This window comes from Hydra vulgaris, chromosome 14 (assembly GCF_038396675.1).
Source record: "Hydra vulgaris chromosome 14, alternate assembly HydraT2T_AEP".
Taxonomy (NCBI): domain Eukaryota; kingdom Metazoa; phylum Cnidaria; class Hydrozoa; order Anthoathecata; family Hydridae; genus Hydra; species Hydra vulgaris.
The window spans coordinates 27364338-27385000 of NC_088933.1; the positions used below are offsets into that span (position 1 = coordinate 27364338).

Genomic DNA, 20663 nt, shown 5'->3' on the forward strand with positions numbered 1-20663 from the left:
TCCGAACCAAAAACTTACAAGAGATATGTAGATGATTGTCACGCTCGCTTCACTTCAATAAAACAACAACAAATGTTCCTGAACATCCTTAATGAACAACATCCTGCCATAAAATACACAGTGGAACTTGAAAACGACCTCAAACAACTCAATTTCCTAGATATTAATATTACGAACACAGGCTCTGGAGCTTATGAATTTCAAATGCATCGAAAAGAAGCTATTACAAATGTTCAACTTAAACCTAACTCCAACATTATTCCTAACATTAAACCCTAAAAAGAAATTGATTTTCTAATAGACATATTTGTTGAAAATGGCCACGACAAGAACATTCTAAATAATATTACTATAGACTATTTAAAAAACGGTTCAAAAAACACCACATGTCAACCATTAGATACCCAACCCTTTATAAAACTACCTTGGATACCAATTGTTGGTCTAAAACTTCGTAAAGAATTTCGAAAACAAAACATAAAGGTTATTTTCACATCAACTCCCAATTTAAAAAATATTTTTTGCAACAATAAAACTAAACTACCACTAAACACAAACCCTGGCGTATACCAGCTTAAATGTTCATGCGGTTCGATATACATTGGTGAAACTAAAAAGAAGGTGATATCGAGATGTATTGAACACCAGAAAAACAGCTTAAAAGAAAAATGGTCCAGTTCGGGTGCAACTGAACATTCCAAAACATGCCATAATAAGTTTGATTGGTTGCACCCCAAAACATTATCTGTAGCCCCAGAATATCGAACTCGGAAAATCAGAGAGTCACTTGAAATAAGCAAAGCTAGGGTTCGACAGGAGTTGAGAAATGGTGATGTGGTTCTCAATCGGGATGACGGTGATAACGTGACAACTAAAACCTGGGGGCCATTTTTTAATAAAATCTGCTGACGTCAGTTATTTGAGAAAATTTTTGTATTATATTTTGGCTTTTTAGGGTTATCTTTTTAACGGTTTGTTTTTACTATAACGATTTCTTTGTAACTATTTTATTTATTATACCTGATGACGCTGATCACGATAGATCAGCGAAATATCGAAATAATTATATATTATTAAAAAATATATATATATTTTAAAAAAAGTTTATACGCAGCCGTATTTATTGAATTCTACCCATATTTTAACGTATAACAAGAAAATGACTTTCAAAGATTATATATATATATATATATATATAAATATATATATATATATATATATATTTATATATATATATATATATATATATAAATATATGTATAATATATATATATATATATATATATTATAATATATAATATATATATATATATATATATATATATATATATATATATATATATATATATATATATATATATATATGTATATATATATATGTATATATATATATATATATATATATATATATATATATATATATATATATATATATATATATATATATATATATATATATATATATAATTAATTAATTATATATGTATTTATATATTTGGGTGTATGTGTGTTTATATAACTATATATATATATATATATATATATATATATATATATATATATATATATATATATATATATATATATATATAAATATATATATATATATATATATATATATATATTTGTGTGTGTATGTGTGTTTATATAACTATATATATATATATATATATATATATATATATATATATATATATATATATATATATATATATATATATATATATATTATTGGCAATTTAATTTTACTTAGTTCAATTTTAATTTCATTGATGTTTATCGTGTAAAAGAATTCAAGTTTAAATCAGTGACAACTTCTGGTGATCATAATTATAATGATGGCCATGCTGACTGTTCAAGGAAAACAAATGAAGGTAGTCCAACTTCCAGTGTATGGAACATTGATGGTGAACTTGTTGAAATTTCTGATCTACATTTCAAGTAAGCTTTTGCACAATAGAGCCTGTCAAAGAAAAATTTGCCATAAATTGAAAATTCTGCCAATCAGTCAAAAATTTAGCCCACTTAACAAAAAGAGTGTTCTTAGTTTATTAAATAACTTTTAAATATATTTTTCCAAAAATATTTAACATAAAGTCTGATAAGCATTTTTTTTTAATAAATTCACTATTTAATTTATAAATTAAATAATGAATTGATTGATAAAAAAAGTTGATAATATTATGTTATAATATATTATAACATAATGTTATTATCATCTTATTATTCATACATTTCAGATTCTTCATTTCTTTTCATACTCATCAAAATCATTTTCACCACTAGAATTATCATCGGAGTTTTTATCAATAATTTTTGTATTTAAGATTAATAATTTTCTTACATCAGATGGCATTTTGTTTTTTGTATTCTTAAATTCTCTTTTGTAGTCTTAAACTTTAAAGAATTGGATCTGATTTTTAAACTTTCTTTAGAGTCCACCGACAGTTAATCACTTTGTATGCTCTTGGAATAGAAGAGTGAACAGTAATATACCTATAAATCAGATTTTTTCATTATTTTTTCCGCAAATGGTCAGCTATTTTAAAATGGTTTTATCACACATTTAGATTTAATTGGCTGGTTCAATTAATTTTATATTATTTGTCGATCAAAGTTATTGGTTAAGTAAAACAATCGATCATTGAAAAGCAACTGCAACTCACGATAATGTTATGCAGTATTTTTTAGCCTTTTTTATCTTTTGCTTAATACTGATTTTTTAGTTCAACTGTATATATTGTAATCAGTGTCATGTATAAAAGAATCACAAGGTTTCAAGCCAACTTGGTTAGCACTGGCTAGAGGTTATCTTGCGTTGCAGCGTCTGTTAAGCTATTTTGTTCATATTTATTGTTCGTTTTCAATTTTTTTTGCAAAAAAAATTTTTTTACAATTAATAAACAGATTGTAACTAATATATAAACAATGCGATATTAATATGATATGCCGATAGCTAAATTTTGTTGATTTGCAATAATCTATTTAAATTACGACATATCGTACCTTCAAATCTAACAACATCATTTTTATACAATTGCAATTAAGTTTTAGTATAATTAATTTATAATGACATCGTTTTTATATAATTAAAATTTTTTTTTGGGTGTTTGTCGCTAGCCAGAATAAAGCAAACGAGCTAAACGGCTATTTCTATTGCTACAAGTGTTAACTTAAGTGATTTTGCACCTGGGAATGACCCTGCTAAATTTACAAGTTGCAATTATATGTTAAAATCCTTGTATTAACCTATAGTTTCACATTCGTTTTTTTCTGTCTAAGATAGAAATCTTTTTTATTAAATCACTGACAATTTTATCAATAATTAATTTTTACTTTTGTTGATTACTTTTATTTATTTATTATTAATATTGTTAGTATTTTATAAATTTTTACAAATCCATTTTAAATTATAACTCGTTCAAAATTAAGTTATATTTGCGGAAATATTTTACGTATTGCTGAAAAGTTTTTTGTTAATGTATTTTTTCTTGTACTTCTTTGTTTATTCAATATTTAATTTTCATTGTAAAATATATTATATATTAAAATGTAATATGATATGCAATATATGATGTCAAATTTAGTTAATTTACCCTTAAAACAATTAAAGTACGTTTTAGGATTGAGGGATTGCTTAGACGCCTATTTGGCACTGAACGTAGTCAAAACGAAGAGCATATATTATTTGCAATGGATGTAACATAGTTTATAAATTTATGAAAATAAGTATGAAGTTTAAAATAGACAACTTTTAAATTGCGTTCTTGAATCCTTGTTTAAAGATCAGTTTCAAAAACGAAGAACTCCATACTTAATCCGCAATACTTAGCATTAAATAATCCTCAAAACGATGCTGATTGATTTTTCTAAAAAAGCATTACAGCAAGAAGATCTTACTCACAATTTTATTAACTGTGCAGAATTTCGTCGGAAAAAATCTAAAAAGGAGAACAAAAACATGTTACATTGCAATTTTTAAAAACGATTTAATACTTTAAAGTATTCGTTTTATATTATGAAATAATATAAAACGAATGTAGTATTAAGTTTATACAGTGAAAAACTAATTTTTTTTTTTTTTATTATCTAACTAATTTATTTTCGTTTTAATATCCAAAATAAAAAACCAGACTGCGTAATCTAAGAATAAAAAATTTTTTGGAGAAATTTGCAGTTTGCTATTAGACGTTAAGCTAAAACGTTCGGCTAAATTTACTTGTTTTTCTGTTAACACTGGAATTTCGATTTATGTAATTCGTTGCGCAGAAGTTAGAGAGCGTGCCTCTGACTCAAGGCATTCGTAGTTAAATGTTAACTCAGGCCATATTTTCTGCATTGGCAAGGAAAAAGCCATTAATTTCCAAGTTAAATGCTATTCCGCAGTGCACTTTGACTTGGCCAAAAGGACTTCTTGAAGTACCTTTTTAACCAGTAAAAAAAAATTATATATATTATGTATATTATGTATATCTATATATATATATATATATATATATATATATATATATATATATATATATATATATATATACACATATATATTAGGGTGATTCAGAATGAGAGAATTTTCAAAACAAAAATACGTATCTCGTTAAAGTTGGTGCAAATATATAGAAAGTAGGTTTTAAAGCATACCGGTCACTCTCAAGGCTCATTTTTGTGTCTAATATATACCAGTTTGACTGAATTTAAAAATAGGACCTACACTACATATATTTTGCATTTAAAATCCTGCGTTTTTTTGTTTTGGATTTATTATCGAGCATTTTTTATTTAAATTATCCATAATTTTACAAAGTTGGTGAGTTTGTTGTGATACTAAGAAAGCATTTGAAGTATATATATATATTTTTTTTTTCTAATGTAACAGGACCATTGAACCGGCCTTCAAAGTGAAGTGGGGGCCTATTTTTCAAACTTATATAAAAAAAAAAGGCCACGTCCCCCTCCCCCCTCCGGTGTTGACAGCCATAAGTAATAAAAATATTTTTTTGTTGATAATATTGTAAATTGTTTGTTACTTCAATTAGTAATGTATTTGCCTTACCTATCCTCTCACCCTTATCTAGCCCCGGGTCCCTCCTCATATTTTTACTAATTATAAATTGATTCAAATTTTTACTCCAAAATCAATTTTTAAGTTACTCACGCCAATTATAATAAAAACTAGGTTTTCTATTTACTTACAAAAAAGCCTACAGAAGAAAAAAAAATAGTTTTCTAATCACTTTTGAATTTCTTGAAATTATTATTGTTATTTAAATCTATTTCCATATTCGTTTTTGTGATCTTGCTCGAGCTTTTTTAAGGCTTTTTCCAGGCATAAAGAACTTTTTACCAGTCTCATTTGTTTTTCTTTTTCACTAATGTATCTATGGATAAACTCCTGCATCATGCCTACATTTCTTTCTGCATGATCGTTTACTATAATCAAAGTTTATTGTTCAGTATTATTATGAAACTTCCACCAAATATTGGTCACGGTTCATCTAAACGTCAGTATCTTATGTTTGATGTTGATCTGATTACTTGTAATAATTAATATATTATACTCTTTTATCATTGTATTTTTTGTTGTCATCATTAAGATATTTCCTATAAAAAGCATTATGATCATATGTAAATGAATGTAGACCGCGAGCTAATATAAGTTATAAAAATAAGTTTTTGCTCTTTTCTTATCTAAAATAATAAAAATGACTGTATATATTAGAAAACATGTTTTGTACAATTAAATCGCATTTAAAGTTTTGGACCTTAACCCTAATTATTTCAAGTAAGTAGCATCTAACTAAAAAAAATATGTGACTTCAGCTAATTAGTTATAATAACTGATTTTATTTTAAAAAATTAGTGATACTGACTGAGTATCGTAACTTAGATTCACAAGGCTTTGCAAGATTGTAAGGATTGATTTTTCTATATTTTTTTAGACAATTGGGATTGATTACAAAACAGTTAGATTTGTTTTTTATTGACATAAGGTTGGCCAGAAGTTGCTATATAATATATAATAAGCTAAAATATTAAAGAGGTTCAAACATTTCATGATTTTTTAATAATAACATTTTGGTCAAAGGGACAACGCGCATCGGTCAAAGGTAAAACGTACGTTTTGTACCTTTGACCAATAGACTTTTTTTTTTAAAACGCGGGAAAAAGATACTTCTTGATCGAATGAAAAAACAGTCCTAAGTATAATTTTTGTGCAAATATGAGAGAATATAATACAGTTTGAATGGTTTAATTTTGCTCAATAGACTACGCAAAAAACGTCTTCAGCAAAAAGTGGTCAAATGTACAACAGGTTCCCCAACTCATGGTTAGTTTATTTATTCTTTAAAATTTTTGTTTTTAGATACCCCAAGAAGACCTAACGGTCTTGTCACAGAGCACCACGGAAGAGCATTTAAATAGAAAGTTCACACCTCCTTTTATAACAATGGTGCGAAATAAGCCCAGAGTTTGCTTCGAACTTGGGATCTCTTGCTTCTAAAGCAAGCGCTCTTACCACTCTTGCCAGCCAAATTAAAATACCTAAAAAAGTTTAACTAAATTAGAAGTAAGTGAGGTTATTTAAACCAGCTTTAGTTTTAAAGTTAACCATATCATTTGAGTCTTTGAAGTTTTTAAGCTGTTTTTTACATGAACTCCAAAATTAAATTGAAAGCAAGATTAATATAAAAATTTGTATATAGATTTAAATTATTTTTTTTAAATTCATTTATTTATTAACATCTTAGCTTCCAACAAGACTGCAAGCAACCACTAATTAAAGTTGGAAGATACTGAAAAAGATAAGATGAAGATTGTAGAGCAAAATAACGATTGACGGACGACTTAAAGGATTGCAAATTATATGAATTAGGAATTAATTAAGAGATTGAAAATTATATGAATCAGAAAAGTAAGATGAAGTTTCATGAAGTGCAGCGAATTCCAAAGAATTTATGTTCAAGGAAAAAAACTAGACAAATAAGAGTTTTTTGGAACACTTAGGAACAGTCGCAGAAAAAGGATGAGACTTAATTGAATGACGAGTAACACGAGAATGAATTTTAGTAGATGGCACAAGAAACACTAGCTCTTTAGAGCAGTGCCCATTATAGTATTTGTAGAAAAGAGAAAGAGAAGCAACATTACGACGATGTGAGGTTGGTTGCAAGAGCAGGTCCAACTATGTTTACAATGCGTTTGTGTACCTTGTCTAAAAAAGAAAGGGCATCATTAAAAGATCTGCCCCAGATATGGCAACAGTATTCCATACAAGGCCGGATTTGAGATTTATAGAGATAGAGAATAGAATCCGAAGTAAGAAAGTGTCGAGCTCGATAAAGAGATGCAGCCTTTGCAGATGCTTACTTTGCAACTGATTTGATATATGGTTTACAAGAAAGATCGGAAGTAAGAGTTAATCCTAGAAGACGAAGAGTAGATGACTCATCGAGTACATCACCGTTCATAAATATAGGAAGATCTAACTTATTGCGATAACGATTGGCTGAAAAAATTGAGTTTTATCTGTATTAAAGTTCACCAGCCACTGTGAGCCCCATGCTGTAGCAGAAGTAAGATCCTTTTTTAAGCTCAAATGCCCCTTCCAAGCAATCAGAGAGTGTTGGCTTCTTATCACGACAAGAATAAATGGTAGTATCATCAGCAAACAATGTCACTTTAGATGTGAGAATATCAGAAAGATCGTTAATATAAGTTAAAAAAAGTATAGGGTCAAGGATTGAACCTTGAGGAACCCCTGAAGTTACAGAATAAGAAGAAGTGTTCCGTCCATCGAGGACAACTTTTATACTACGATTGGAAAGGAAGGATTCAATAATCTTAAAGATATTGCCAGATACACCATAAGAAAAAAGCTTATGGAGAAGACCAGCATGTTAAACTTTATCAAAAGCTTTTGAAATGTCAAGAGCGATGGCCTTAACCTCTCCACCTTTATCTAATGCACGATAAAACCTATCGGTTATTACTGTTAGCAAGTCAGCTGGAGAACGAGAAGATCGAAATCCATATTGATGGTCAGAAGGTAAGTTATTAGATTCAAGATGAGAAATTAAGTGTTTGTTAATTAAAGATTCAAAAACCTTGCTTATGATGAAAGAAGACTAATGGGACGGTAGTTAGACGAATCTCCAGAATTTTTGACTCTCTCCAGAATTTTTGAAGATAGGGATTACAGATGTTGCTTTCTAGCAAGCTGGAAAAGAAGAGTCTGATAAGCACTTGTTAAATAGTTTTGAGAGTATAGACAACAGCTCCAGGGAACACTTCTGAAAGACAATAACAGGTATGTTGTCCAGGGCACAAGCTGTAGAAGAGTCTAGGCAGGCAATCACTTTAGATACAGAAGTTGGAGTGATACGAATGTCAAGTAATGGATCAACCTGTTTGTTGGCAATATCAGGTAGGCAATATCACGCAACTAGTGGAATCAAGAGATGATATTGATGAAAAGTTTTTATCAAACAATTCAGCTTTGTCTTTAGGTGGGGTGAAAAAGTCTGAACCATACAAGAGAGGTGGAATTAAAGATTTACCCTTATTATTAATACTATTAAAGATTCTCCAGAAATCGCGAGAGCCTAAGTTTTGAGATAAGATACGAGATTTCATGACCTGAGAATAGTGGGCTTTAGCGTTAGACAAAATCTTTTTACAATGGTTTCAAGTATTAATAAGCAGACGTCTGTTTTCTGGAGAATTGTTTTGCTGATAGATATGGAAGTAACGGTTTCGATTGGCAATCGCAGCAGCACAGTGTGAGGAAAACCATGGAGGAAAGTGATGCTTGACCTAGAATTGTTGAGAGGGAACAAAAGATTCCACGCCAGCCTGAATCCACGAAGTTATGTATGAAGCACATTTGTCGACAGGAAGACGAAAGATTTCTATCTAAGGATCATCATGAAGACAATCACGGAAAGAGTCCCAGTCAGCTTTAATATAGTTGTAAGAGGAATGATAATACGGGGATTCAGGTGATGAAAAGAATTAGATATTAGTTTTAGAGAGATTAAACTGTGATCAGAAGCACCTAAGGGTGAATGTGGAGAAACTGAGCACTGACTAAGATCAGAAACAAGATATAAGTCGAGTAGAGAAGGTAAATGATTTGGATTGTCTGGAAAGCGAGTTGGAAAGTTGACTATTTGAGTTAGGGATTGAGAAAGGCAAAAGTTGTGGGCTTTAATGCCTGCAGAATCAGTGACACTAGAGCCAAGCCATTTAGAGTGGTGAGCATTAAAGTCACTGACAACAACTTTATTAGCTTATTGATGAAGAGAGAGGGCTTGATCAATGTGATCAGAAATAACATCAAAAAGAGTGCAGTCTTGAGATGCAGGAGAGCGATATAAAACAAAAAGATAGGCAATAGAGTGAAGTGGTGTTAAACGAAAGCACATGAAAGAATAGTCTGTGGATTTAAACCTAGTTTCACGACAAATGGGTGAATTCTTACGAATGTAAATGCCCAGGCCAAGCATGTGACTATTCGAGTCTTTATGAATTAAAGGATGATAACCATCAACACTAAGATCGCAAGATGAGACAGCTGAACTCAAATTAGTCTCACAAAGAGCAAGTAGATCAGGTGAACTTTGCAAAAGATAAGACTCAACAAAAGAAAAGTTACTTCGAAGACCACGAATATTAGTGAACGATAGGTTTAGAGAACTTGGTGATGACGATGGTTTTTTGTGTTTTATAGTTTTTGGTACTTTATTCATTTTTAAAATTGTTGAAGAACTTGACTCAAAGCATAGATAGTACTCAGAATACTGTTTAATAGCCCAAGCAATTGCCTTATTATTATTAATGAACCTTAAGCCGTAACAAAGGGCTCCAAATGCGGCCTCCACAATGCACACCAAGAGTACAAACAGGGACACCATCCATGCGCAACATGACACTGTTAATACTTTGATATTTTTCAGCTGTTGATGGAATCAGCCTCTCTGAGAGCTACCACAGAGTTTAGGAAACCTGACTACCAGCCGGTCTCAGAACCATAAAACTGAATTTTAGAGCTCTACCCTCATTAGGAGATAATAGAATGAGTTGCCTAGTCATAAAAACAGAGACATAAGCAAAACCCATGCATTGATTCAAGAAGATTCAGCGTTTAACATCCTAAACTGGAAACAATGTATTAAAAATACATCGGCGCCAGCCTAATAGATGAAGAAGGGGTGCGATTCTATTCAACAGATAGACTCTGTTTACCCCTTAAGTCTTGGCCTAGGAGGCTTTCTACAAGACAGTAGCCGGATGCATTTAACATCTGTCCAAGATGAGTATTTTTATTGAGACATAATCTCTATCCTTTACTCAACCAAGAGCCCCAAGGCAGGGGGTGTTTTAAGTCGGAGTTGGCATCTCCTAGCTTTGGTATCTCCTAGCCTCATAAATCTGAAATTTGTTGAACCATAATATATGGAATTAATATTCTCATTCATCACTTCTTATAACATAAGAACAGGGTGAGAAGATGTTAGTGAAATGACATATTTAAATAAATCTTTTTAGATTACATGACAAAAAATTAAAAATAAAAGCGAAACTAATAAATTTTACAAAACTTTATGGTTTGTAAAATATAAACTTTAAGTAAAAAAAAAGCATTTTTTATTCATTATAAGTAAGGTAATATCAAAACTGAGAAAAAAAGGAAAGAAAGATTGCTTCCATTTTATTAAAGTTTAAGTTTATAACAAATAATATTTATAAACTGTTATTTTTTAAAGCTCATATTGTCAATTGAGGATCTCAAAACCATTTTCTAGTTTAAGCTGTTTGATTAATCACCACGTTGCCTCCGAGTTTCCAAAGAACTAAAATACACAAAGATAAAACTCCCATGAAAATAATTTTAATTGCATTAGTCAATAAAAATATTCATTATATAGTAATCAAAATTAATGTGTGACTTTCTACATGTGTTGTTACAATTTTTTAATAATTCGGCTGTCGGCTAAATTGACCAGTGTTGTGTTATGCAAAATACTATCTTGATGATAGTATCGTTATCTTGAAAATAGAAAATGCTATCTTAATTTTTAACTTAAGATACTTTTTGAAAGTATTTTATCATAATATCTTCAAAGATAATTTTTTAAAGTACCTTGACATTGCAAGATACTATTTTCAAAAATGTCAGTAAGAACAAATGATACAAATACATTATCATAAACTTCAACGAAAAAGAGATGGTGATTGCAGTCTGCTAAATTCTAGTAATATAACTATATAATATAATATAATATAATAACTACTACTACTACTACTACTACTACTACTACTACTACTACTACTACTACTACTACTACTACTACTACTACTACTACTACTACTACTACTACTACTACTACTACTACTACTACTACTACTACTACTACTACTACTACTACTACTACTACTACTACTACTACTACTACCACTACTACTACTACTACTACTACTACAACTATTTTCATTTTTCAGACTCTGTCGTTGTTGCTTTAATAGCAATATAAATTACTTAAATTACTTAGCTGATATATTTTTTGAATAGAATGCTATACAAAAATATATCAATTAAGTAATTTAAGTAATTTAATACTTAAATTATGTATAATAATTGAAATTATTACACAAATAAGATATTTATTATTTAAAAACAAACAAAGAAATATGACTACAATGATCATCTGAATAACACATTTTTAGTCTGTGTACTAAATACAATGTTTATTCATAGTTTTGGATGAATATATCATTACAATAGTACGATAATGTATTAAAAATTTATGCTTTTACATAATTGTATTATCGTAATGAATTATCAATTTAAAGTTGTGTTTAATCATTGTATTTAGCACACAAACTGGAAATGCGTTTTCCAGATAATAGTCATAATACTTTATTTGTTTTTGAATATAAAATATCTTATTTGTAAACTTAAATTATCATAAATAAATTAAATATTGAATTAATTACTTAAATAATACTGTTATGCTAGTTCTTTTAGAAATTGCATCCACAATTATTGCCATCGTACCATTAACATAAGGATTACTGCCGCATAGAATCAATAAACACAGAAAAATGCAAGCATTACATCTTGATGACACCGAGAATAACCAAGATGATAATAATGATTCTGCATAAGTAGTTTCTATTAATATCCATGAATTACTGACTGTTGGTGATGTTCGTCAAACAGACCTTGGTAGCGATCAACGTCTTCAATTGCATGTGCGACTAAAAATGTATTAGAAGGAGAAAAACATTTACTGGAATATTAAGTTACTGACGAGAACAAAAACAAAATAGACAATTAAATTGAAGATGAACCAGTTGTCTTAGAAGCTCATCAGAGGTTTGCTGCTGATACATTGAATTTGGTTGGTAGGAATGCACCAACAGTAACTTCTTAAGTGAATGCAAGATATCGTTTACTATTTATTTTAAGCGATGGTAAACTATCAGCAATACAGAATAAGGTGAACAACAGTATTTTTTAGCTTGTCGGGACTGTGCTGCATACACTCTGTAAAGCTCTTAATGTGCCATGTTTCAAGGAACAAGATTTGGCATTCTTGAAGGAAGAAAACCGTGTCTTTACACCTCTCGCTGAAAGTTTGGACCGATTTCAAGGTCACACAAATCCTGAGAAATATATAGTGTTTTTGTATCCAAGTCTGTTTTAGCTACGTCACCAGTACTTCAAACTTTCAGCAGACATTTATCCGGCATCAATGTCCGCTTCATAGACTATTTAACATTTTCAAACACAACAATCTGTGCAGCACTTGCGACAATATTGAATCCGGCATTCAAACTGCAATAGATTATCAGATAAGATTTTGCTGTTTTAGAAAAACTAAAGAAGTTATTTTTGCAATTTACAGCTGCAAAGCAATTTTGACAATGGATCACAAGCACAGGCAAATAACCTAGACTCGAGCAATCTTGCTTTTATCAATTTTATGGAAAAGGATGAGCCTGAACAAAGTCTAAGTTCAGAAGAGAAATTTAGGGACTGCAAAATTTGAATTTATTAAAACGATACTTCAATGTCTGCAATCTTGTCATTAAATACAATGATGTCCTGCCATTGTCCACTGCTGTTGAGTGTCTTTCCATTGTTGGAATAATTGCTACTGCCAATAAAAACCAACTTTGTCTCGCCGTGTTAGAATCCCTTCTTCTTCAACGAGTGAACTTTGTGAATACCAATTATACCATGCAATCCAATGCTACCAGCTGAATCACTTCGAGCAGTTCATGGAAACATCGTCAAGCATGCCGTAAAAATTTATGTACAAATTAGATTATTTACTATTTAGTTAGAGAGACAACTAAGCAGAATAGTTAAACAGTTAAACAGAAGATAAAAAAAACCACAACCAAAAGATAGATTAAAAATAAACCAAAAAATATCGTAAACCCACAGTTACATCATTTCAGGGAATTTGAACTACTACCATAACTATAAACTATTTCAATATCAGAATTTAAAAGTGTATGATGAATAGACAAATTACTATAAATCATATTATTAAAAAACTGACAACTTTTGTTATATCCTTCAACACTTATTTTAATTTTATTGCATTTGGCAACTTGCATTCTATCAATTAAGGTTACATTAATTAACTAAATTTTGATTAGTGGTTATTGATCAATAATTGTAAATTGCAATAAATCATAATTACTAATTGATCAGATTATTACGATAATTATATATAATGTGATTAATAATTATAATCAACACCGTGAGTTAATGAATCACTGTGTTAAATAAAACAAATTGTAAGTTTGTAACTGCAGTGACATACAAGTACAAGGTTATAAGCAATGCTAACAATTCAACAGTCCGACATGATAAGCTAAGGAAATACTTGGTTGTTGGGTCAAAAACAAATTATCATGAAGATACTTATCAAGTATCTTCATGATAATTTAAATTTTACTGTCTTCAAGATACTTTTAAAAACTTTTATCTTTAAAAGTAATATAAGATTAAAAATAACTATTCAAAAGTTATTTTTAATCTTATCTTTCATCTATAACATACTTTTACAAAGTATCTTGCGCAACACTGAAATCGACTAGTATATTGGGTTGTCCGATAAATTCTTGCCGTTGTTTTAAATAAAAAAATTCGCAACCGAAATGAAATGTTTTAGTATAATGTTTTGTGTTGTTCAAAAGATAATATTATTATCTTTCGAATTATCTTGTATTTTCTCAATAAGATAGTCTATTTGGTTTTTTTATTTGTATTCATTTTTTGTTTTGTTTCTTAAAGCATTTATATGGAGTGACAAGTCGACAAAAACGAGCATTTTCGACACCACTCTCTTTTAGCGTTTAACCGAGGTGCCAAAGTAGAGATTTTTTTCGTTTACGGAGAGGGTGCTATAGCTGAAAGAACTGCTCGATACTGCTTTTCGAAGTTCAAAAGTTGCAATTTTGACCTCAAAAGGTAAAAAGCTCGTTTGGGGCAACCAATTGAGTTAGATGAAGAGCGTTTAAGTCAACTTCTGCCCAAGAATGCCCTTCAAATAACCAGTGAATTAACAGAGCGTATAGGATTCAATAAATCAGTAGTAGCAGAACGTCTTCACTCAATGGAAAAAGCTACACATATTAAGTAAAATCAATAACAATCAACAATCCACCATTATTGCCATGTTTTTGCTTCTCATCTCTCAACTCATGTGCAAAGATTTCTTTATCACATCGTCACTGGTATCTCTATGTCAACATGAAGCAACTCAAAAAATGGTTAATCCCGAAAAACTAATGTTACGTGTATGGTAGAACTGAGAAGGAATTATACACTGGAAATTGCTTGACCGCAACCAAACAGTCAAAGCGAAGCTTTATGTTCAACAGATGCAACAATTAAACAACGCCATTCAGCAAAAATGACCTGATAAGCAATATAGCGTCTTTCTGCAACACTACAAAGCTCATTCTTACAATGCCATTATGACCAAAGTGACGGTTCAAACATTGGTTGGGAAGTGCTGCCACATCCTCCATATTCTCCAGACTTAGCATCATTGGATTTCCACAGGGCCACTCCGACAACGAGGCAATTTATTCCCAGACCGCAATGATTTATATTCCCTCTTAAATACTTATATTTCTTAGATTTAAATATTTAAGTATTTATGAAAATTACAAATATACAATTAAGAAAAGATGAATGAAATATATAACCTAGAGATTAATTAACCTAAGAGAATGCTAGTGCAAACAAATAATGTAAACAAGCGACAGTTCTTTTAATTAAACTGTTTATGCGTTCAACTATACCATATCGTATGCCGTGACGGACCAAAGTTAATTACTGGTAAGTACAATTCTTATCATACATGCGTAACATCTATGATAACCCATTTTCATTTCTGTTTTACGCTTAGTTGAAACGACTTCAATTTTCCAAATTAACGGTGTAACAATGTAACAGAGTAACAATGGAATTGCACTGGTTAAAATTCGATATTGCTGCTGAATCCTACTGACGTAATACGTTCTGGTTATTTCGCAAACAAAGTTGCAATGTCCGACAAACACTAAAATGACTAACTTAATGAGTTTTTTTTATGTTTACACTCTTTTTCTTCTGTTTACACACACCAATTTTGGAAGATTTCTAAAAGAATATTGGCCAAATTTATTTCTGACAGAATCAATCGTGTTGCAAAGTAAATTAGTCATCTTCTGGGTATGAGGGCAAATGATTAATGAAAAGCTAAAGCCGATGTGTGGAATAAAAGTAAAAAATGCATGCTGAGAGCTTCGAAAGTTCCCAATAAACTAAAGATAAATCCATAAACACGTTTTAACAATTTCTTATAAAAGTTTATTTTACAACCTAGATTTATTAAGTAATATTATATTTCTAAGAAATGCTCCAAAAGCGTCGGCCGTTTCTCTTATATTGAAAACTTTAATCCCTATCTAATCGGAAAAGAATTTAGGAAACATAAATTATTATTTTGCAAGTATTTTAATTTACTCTTAACACTTTTGCATAATTAGAATTGATATTTAAAACATATTTACTTTATTTAAAAAAGGAGAAAAGAAAACTAAAACAACATTATAAAGCAGCACCATACGCATCACAGGAATCTACCATTTTATCATTAAAATCTTTAAAAAATAAAATTTGCTTTGAAGTGTTTTGTCCTTATTAGAAATGGCTTCCACGAAATAACGTAATAGTAATACGGCTTCACTTTTCGGATAAAAGTTTGACATCTAGTATATATAATAAATCACTGATGCGGGTAGACATATATTTTACCGATTTTCTTTTGGATTCTATGTATCCGTTGCATGTGTGTTTGTAGTTAGCGAATGAACCAGTGATGGTTGCAAGTGAATGCTGGTGGCTTAGCTGCCAAAATAGCTTGTTGCATCATCGCGTTTAGGGGTCACCATAAATTACGTCACCCTATAAGGGGAAGGGGGATTGGTGGTTTTGTGACAACTCATGCAAAACTTGCTACTTAAGTGTTACGATTTTGTGACAAGGGGGTGGGGTGGGGGGGGGGGAGAAGGTCAAAAGCGGACAAAAAATGCGTGACGTAATTTATGGACGACCCCTTATATGTTTAAAACGCTAATTTAAGAGCCATTTTTAATAGTTAGGGTAGATTAGGGAAATATGACCACCTTGGTTATATGAGCATACTTGAAGATTTCTTAGATGTAAGCAGTGAAGTTAATATTGCTTTGTATTTTTTGAATCAACTTTATGTGGTGAAAGCAGGAATCAGTACAATTAACGTAAATTTGTATGCAGTAATTAGCGACTATTATCTAATTTTTTGCGTTGTTAAAATAATATCATCACGCATGAATAAATCTGTGACGCGAAATATTAGTGTTAAAATAATGAAGTTAACTTTTTTATTAATAAAAATACGTTAGCTAAAGATTCAATTAATTTTTGTTTGAAAAACAATAAATAGAAACATTTAGTTTTGACTTTATTAAAAGATCCCATTTTTGTATAATATGAGCATGCTCAAATTATCCAGTGTTTTTCATTAAAGTTACGTAGTTAAAGTCCTAAAATAGCAGTGGTTTAAATTACTTTTTAAATAAGAACAAAAGATAGTAAAACATTTTTATAATTTAAAAATACTAAATATTTTTTTGTAATTTATATTCAGAAAATCTGAATTTTAATTGTTCAATGGCTTGAGTTAATAAAATTAAAAAAATAACGAACTAATTTTTATATCTTTTGTTAAAACAAAACATAGCAGTTTTGTTTTAACAAAAAGGGGTTCAAAATATGATCTTTTATGATAAGTTTTATTAATAAAGAATCATTATATTCCAAAATTTAGTTCTTACTGTCAGATTGGTATTTTTTCACTTAATTGATGTTATTTTTTTGAGCTAATTTAAAGTACTCATATTACCAAGTGGTCTTGATAATATGAGCACTTTTGCTACTTTTTTAAAACCTTTGTGTTTTTAAGAAAAATTTCGAGTGCCCAAATATCTTAGTGGATCATAAATAGTGATCCGTAAAAAATGTTTATTGGCAAACATTTTGGATCCAGCATAGTTATTTTTTAAAATATTTTAATTTTTGCTAAATGTACTCATATTACCCTTATCTACCCTAAATAAAGCTGCATTAGACTTAGTATTTATTAGGGTGTATCGAAAAACCACATTTTTTGAATTTGAAATTGTAATAGAACGGAAAATTTGCCTAATCCTAAAACAGGTAATTGTGCCAAACTTTTTTTATATATTTTTTTATGTCTTCAGTTCGCTCTGGGGTTTTATTTTTCGTACAAAAACAAGTTGTCCTTTTTTACAAAATAAAGATAACAAACCCTATGCATAAACTAGAATTGTAATAGAGTTAAAACATTACACAATGACTAAATTAGAAATGGTTATACTTTTTAAAAAATACTTTCTGTCTTCAGTTGCCGCTAGAGGGCTGAGTTTTTACGAAAAAACACTGTTTCATGAGTTTCTGGCAAACAAGCTCTACAGTCCATAATGTACAGTTAAAGTTTAAAAAGAGAGGGAAATTTTTTTAAAAAATGTTTAAAGTTTAGCTGTAATAAAGTTCAACTATCTAATTTATTTGCTATCTAATTTATTTGGATCTGTCTCAAACAGTCTTTTTGGGTTGAATAAAAGCATCATCTTTTGCAATGCAAGTCTTGCACGAATGAAGCCGTCTCTACTAGCCAAACGGCAAACTTGATCTAAAGCTTCGGATACAAGTTTGATGCATCTCCCTAATCCTTGAGTATGACATGGAAAATGCTGCCCATGGAAGATAAACATTTGTTAAGATTTACCGGCATACCTGGATAAATTAATGGTTAGCCATAAAGGTCTAGTACCTTCCGTGCACGAGGGATTACATCTTATATAGAACCACATTTGGCAGTAAATTTTAAAAACGAACTTAACTATTTCTCTTATCATGTGTGACGATTTACTTCAGCATAATACCTTAATATTCTGTTTGCAGTGATCACCCAACTGGCATGGTTTTCCAGGATTTCGGTTAGCCAAAGCGTTTGGACAATAACCTGTATATTGCTTTGCAAATATCAATTAAGTAGTTTTGGTCAGAACTAAGAGACTTTTTGTCTATTTTTAGCAATGTGACACTGACAGGAATGTAGTTGACTATTAGCAAGGTATCACACAATTTAATTTCTCTTCCGATTGGTCCAGACCATCCGTTAGGTTCTGATGTAGGTCCAACAAGCTTTGAATTAGATGTCGTAGAGGCAGTTCATTGGCATGTATTTGACAAATAATCCAGTGGACAAATCTTTTTAGTTCTAATTCTAACAAAGCAATAACACCATTAAGAAATCCGGTATTGACAACTGTTCCGTCACAACCCATGGGAACTAATTTGGATGTATCAATGTTGTTTTGAGTTAAAAATGTTTTTATACTTGTCTTAATGTTGTATCCATGTTCTGATGTAGTCTCTACATGCCCTAGATACTTTGACCCTGGTTCCTTCTCTAAAACTACATGCTCTTCTTGGATAGTTTTTCGTTTATTTTCCTCATTGTTTGTATCAATAACTAATGTTGTACCTTTTCTTCCATTAAAATACAAACCTTCGAATATTTAAATATTTTCATAGTCTAAATGTTGCATTTTAAATCTGTTTTTCTTTCGTTCTCTTTGAATCTTATTTTTATCAATTACTTTAGATTGGTCTGCTTTTGAAGTTATGTTCATGCCTTCCAGCACAGCACATGCTCTAAATGCAGCACCTCTTCTTGAAACACCTACTCTATCACAGGCTTGTGCTAAGAATAGTAACGGTGATCTCATTTTTTTAGTTTTATCTTTTCTTTTTTGTTTTGTCATTTTTTCTCTCAGCCTTTAGCTGTGTCTAAATAATCAGCATATGCTTCTGAGCCAGTGTTCCAAATCAAAGTGCCATCAGAGTCAGAATCTTGAGATATAGAATAAAAAATTGAACTCTGAATGCGGCTTGATAATATTGCCTGAGCTTCAATACCTGTAAAAGCACAAGATTGTGTTGATGGGTTAGGCAAAAAGGGGCTCTGTTTTTTTCTTATTTCTTTTCGCCGTAATCGTAAAGTATTTTGAATATCAAGTCCTTCCATATACGTCCTCATAAATCTCTGATAGCTGAGAACATCATGTTCTTCTTTACTTTTTCACAGATATATTTAGAAAAAATCAAGGCATTTGCATGCTGCAACGTCAAATAAAGTATTTTTTGCATGCTTTTGAAATGTTATTATTATGGAATTCAATTTTATCTGTATGTTTCGTTTTGTTAACAGACTTCATAATATTTCTATACTTTTGATTGTAATCAAGAAGCATTTTTACAATGCGTTTATGAGACACAGTAGGTATCGATACTTTTTCCCACAAATATTCTATTTTGTGCGCCAAATTTTCAGATATTTCTTTCAAAGATGGTTGTTTTCCTCCATTTTCCACTCTCATATTCTGTATTGAGAAAATATAACTTGGCATGGCATGTTTGTATGTTAGCAAGACATCTTCAGGTAAATCTGCTGGTGTACTGAAGATAGGACAAGTAGACTTTTTCCTTGCTGTCACTGGAGCAGAAGTCAGTTTCGCTATTAAAATTTTCTTTGATTTCAATTTATTTTATTAATAAACAGATGTAGGGGAAAGTGGGGCACTATGATACATGGGGCACCATGAAACATTGTAATTGTGGAGGCATCTTAAGTATTGTGAAAACCACTTTTAGTGAAACAGTTACCACTAGAGGTATGTTTTGAAAAAAAAAAGTATATCATTTTGACATCGTTTAGGCCTGCGAGGGGTCAAAATTTGGGGTTTTTTTTATGACAAAGTAATATATTAGTTTTTGAAGGTCATAAGTTTTAAGGTACCTTATTCAATGTGTCTATCAGTAAGTAACATTATTTTAAAAACTACAATCCATAAACTTTTTACTTTATTAAACGAAATTATTGAAAAAATAAGTTGATACTATAAATAAAGCAATAGCTTTCTATTAGCAAGTATGGGGTAACTTGATACAACATTTGTGGGGGGCCCTAAAATTATAGAATAGTACTCCATTGTGTCATAACAAACTCTTAAAACCATTTATTTTA

The 20663-nt window shown here is 30.3% G+C and overlaps 1 protein-coding gene across 3 annotated transcripts in view; it reads left to right on the forward strand.

Annotated features, from left to right (window-relative positions):
• The window catches only part of LOC101241227 (ceramide kinase), a 65467-nt gene extending 61895 nt beyond the window's left edge, over positions 1-3572 (forward strand). For 2 of the 3 annotated variants that reach the window (XM_065818449.1, XM_065818451.1), the window contains exons 11-12: positions 1754-1941; positions 2436-3572. In XM_065818449.1, coding sequence (XP_065674521.1) covers positions 1754-1941; positions 2436-2484 — 237 coding nt within the window. In that variant the 3' untranslated portion in view covers positions 2485-3572. The remainder of the gene's footprint in view (positions 1-1753; positions 1942-2435) is intronic. The other variant, XM_065818450.1, reaches the window with a different exon arrangement.
• Positions 3573-20663: the final 17091 nt, after the last annotated feature.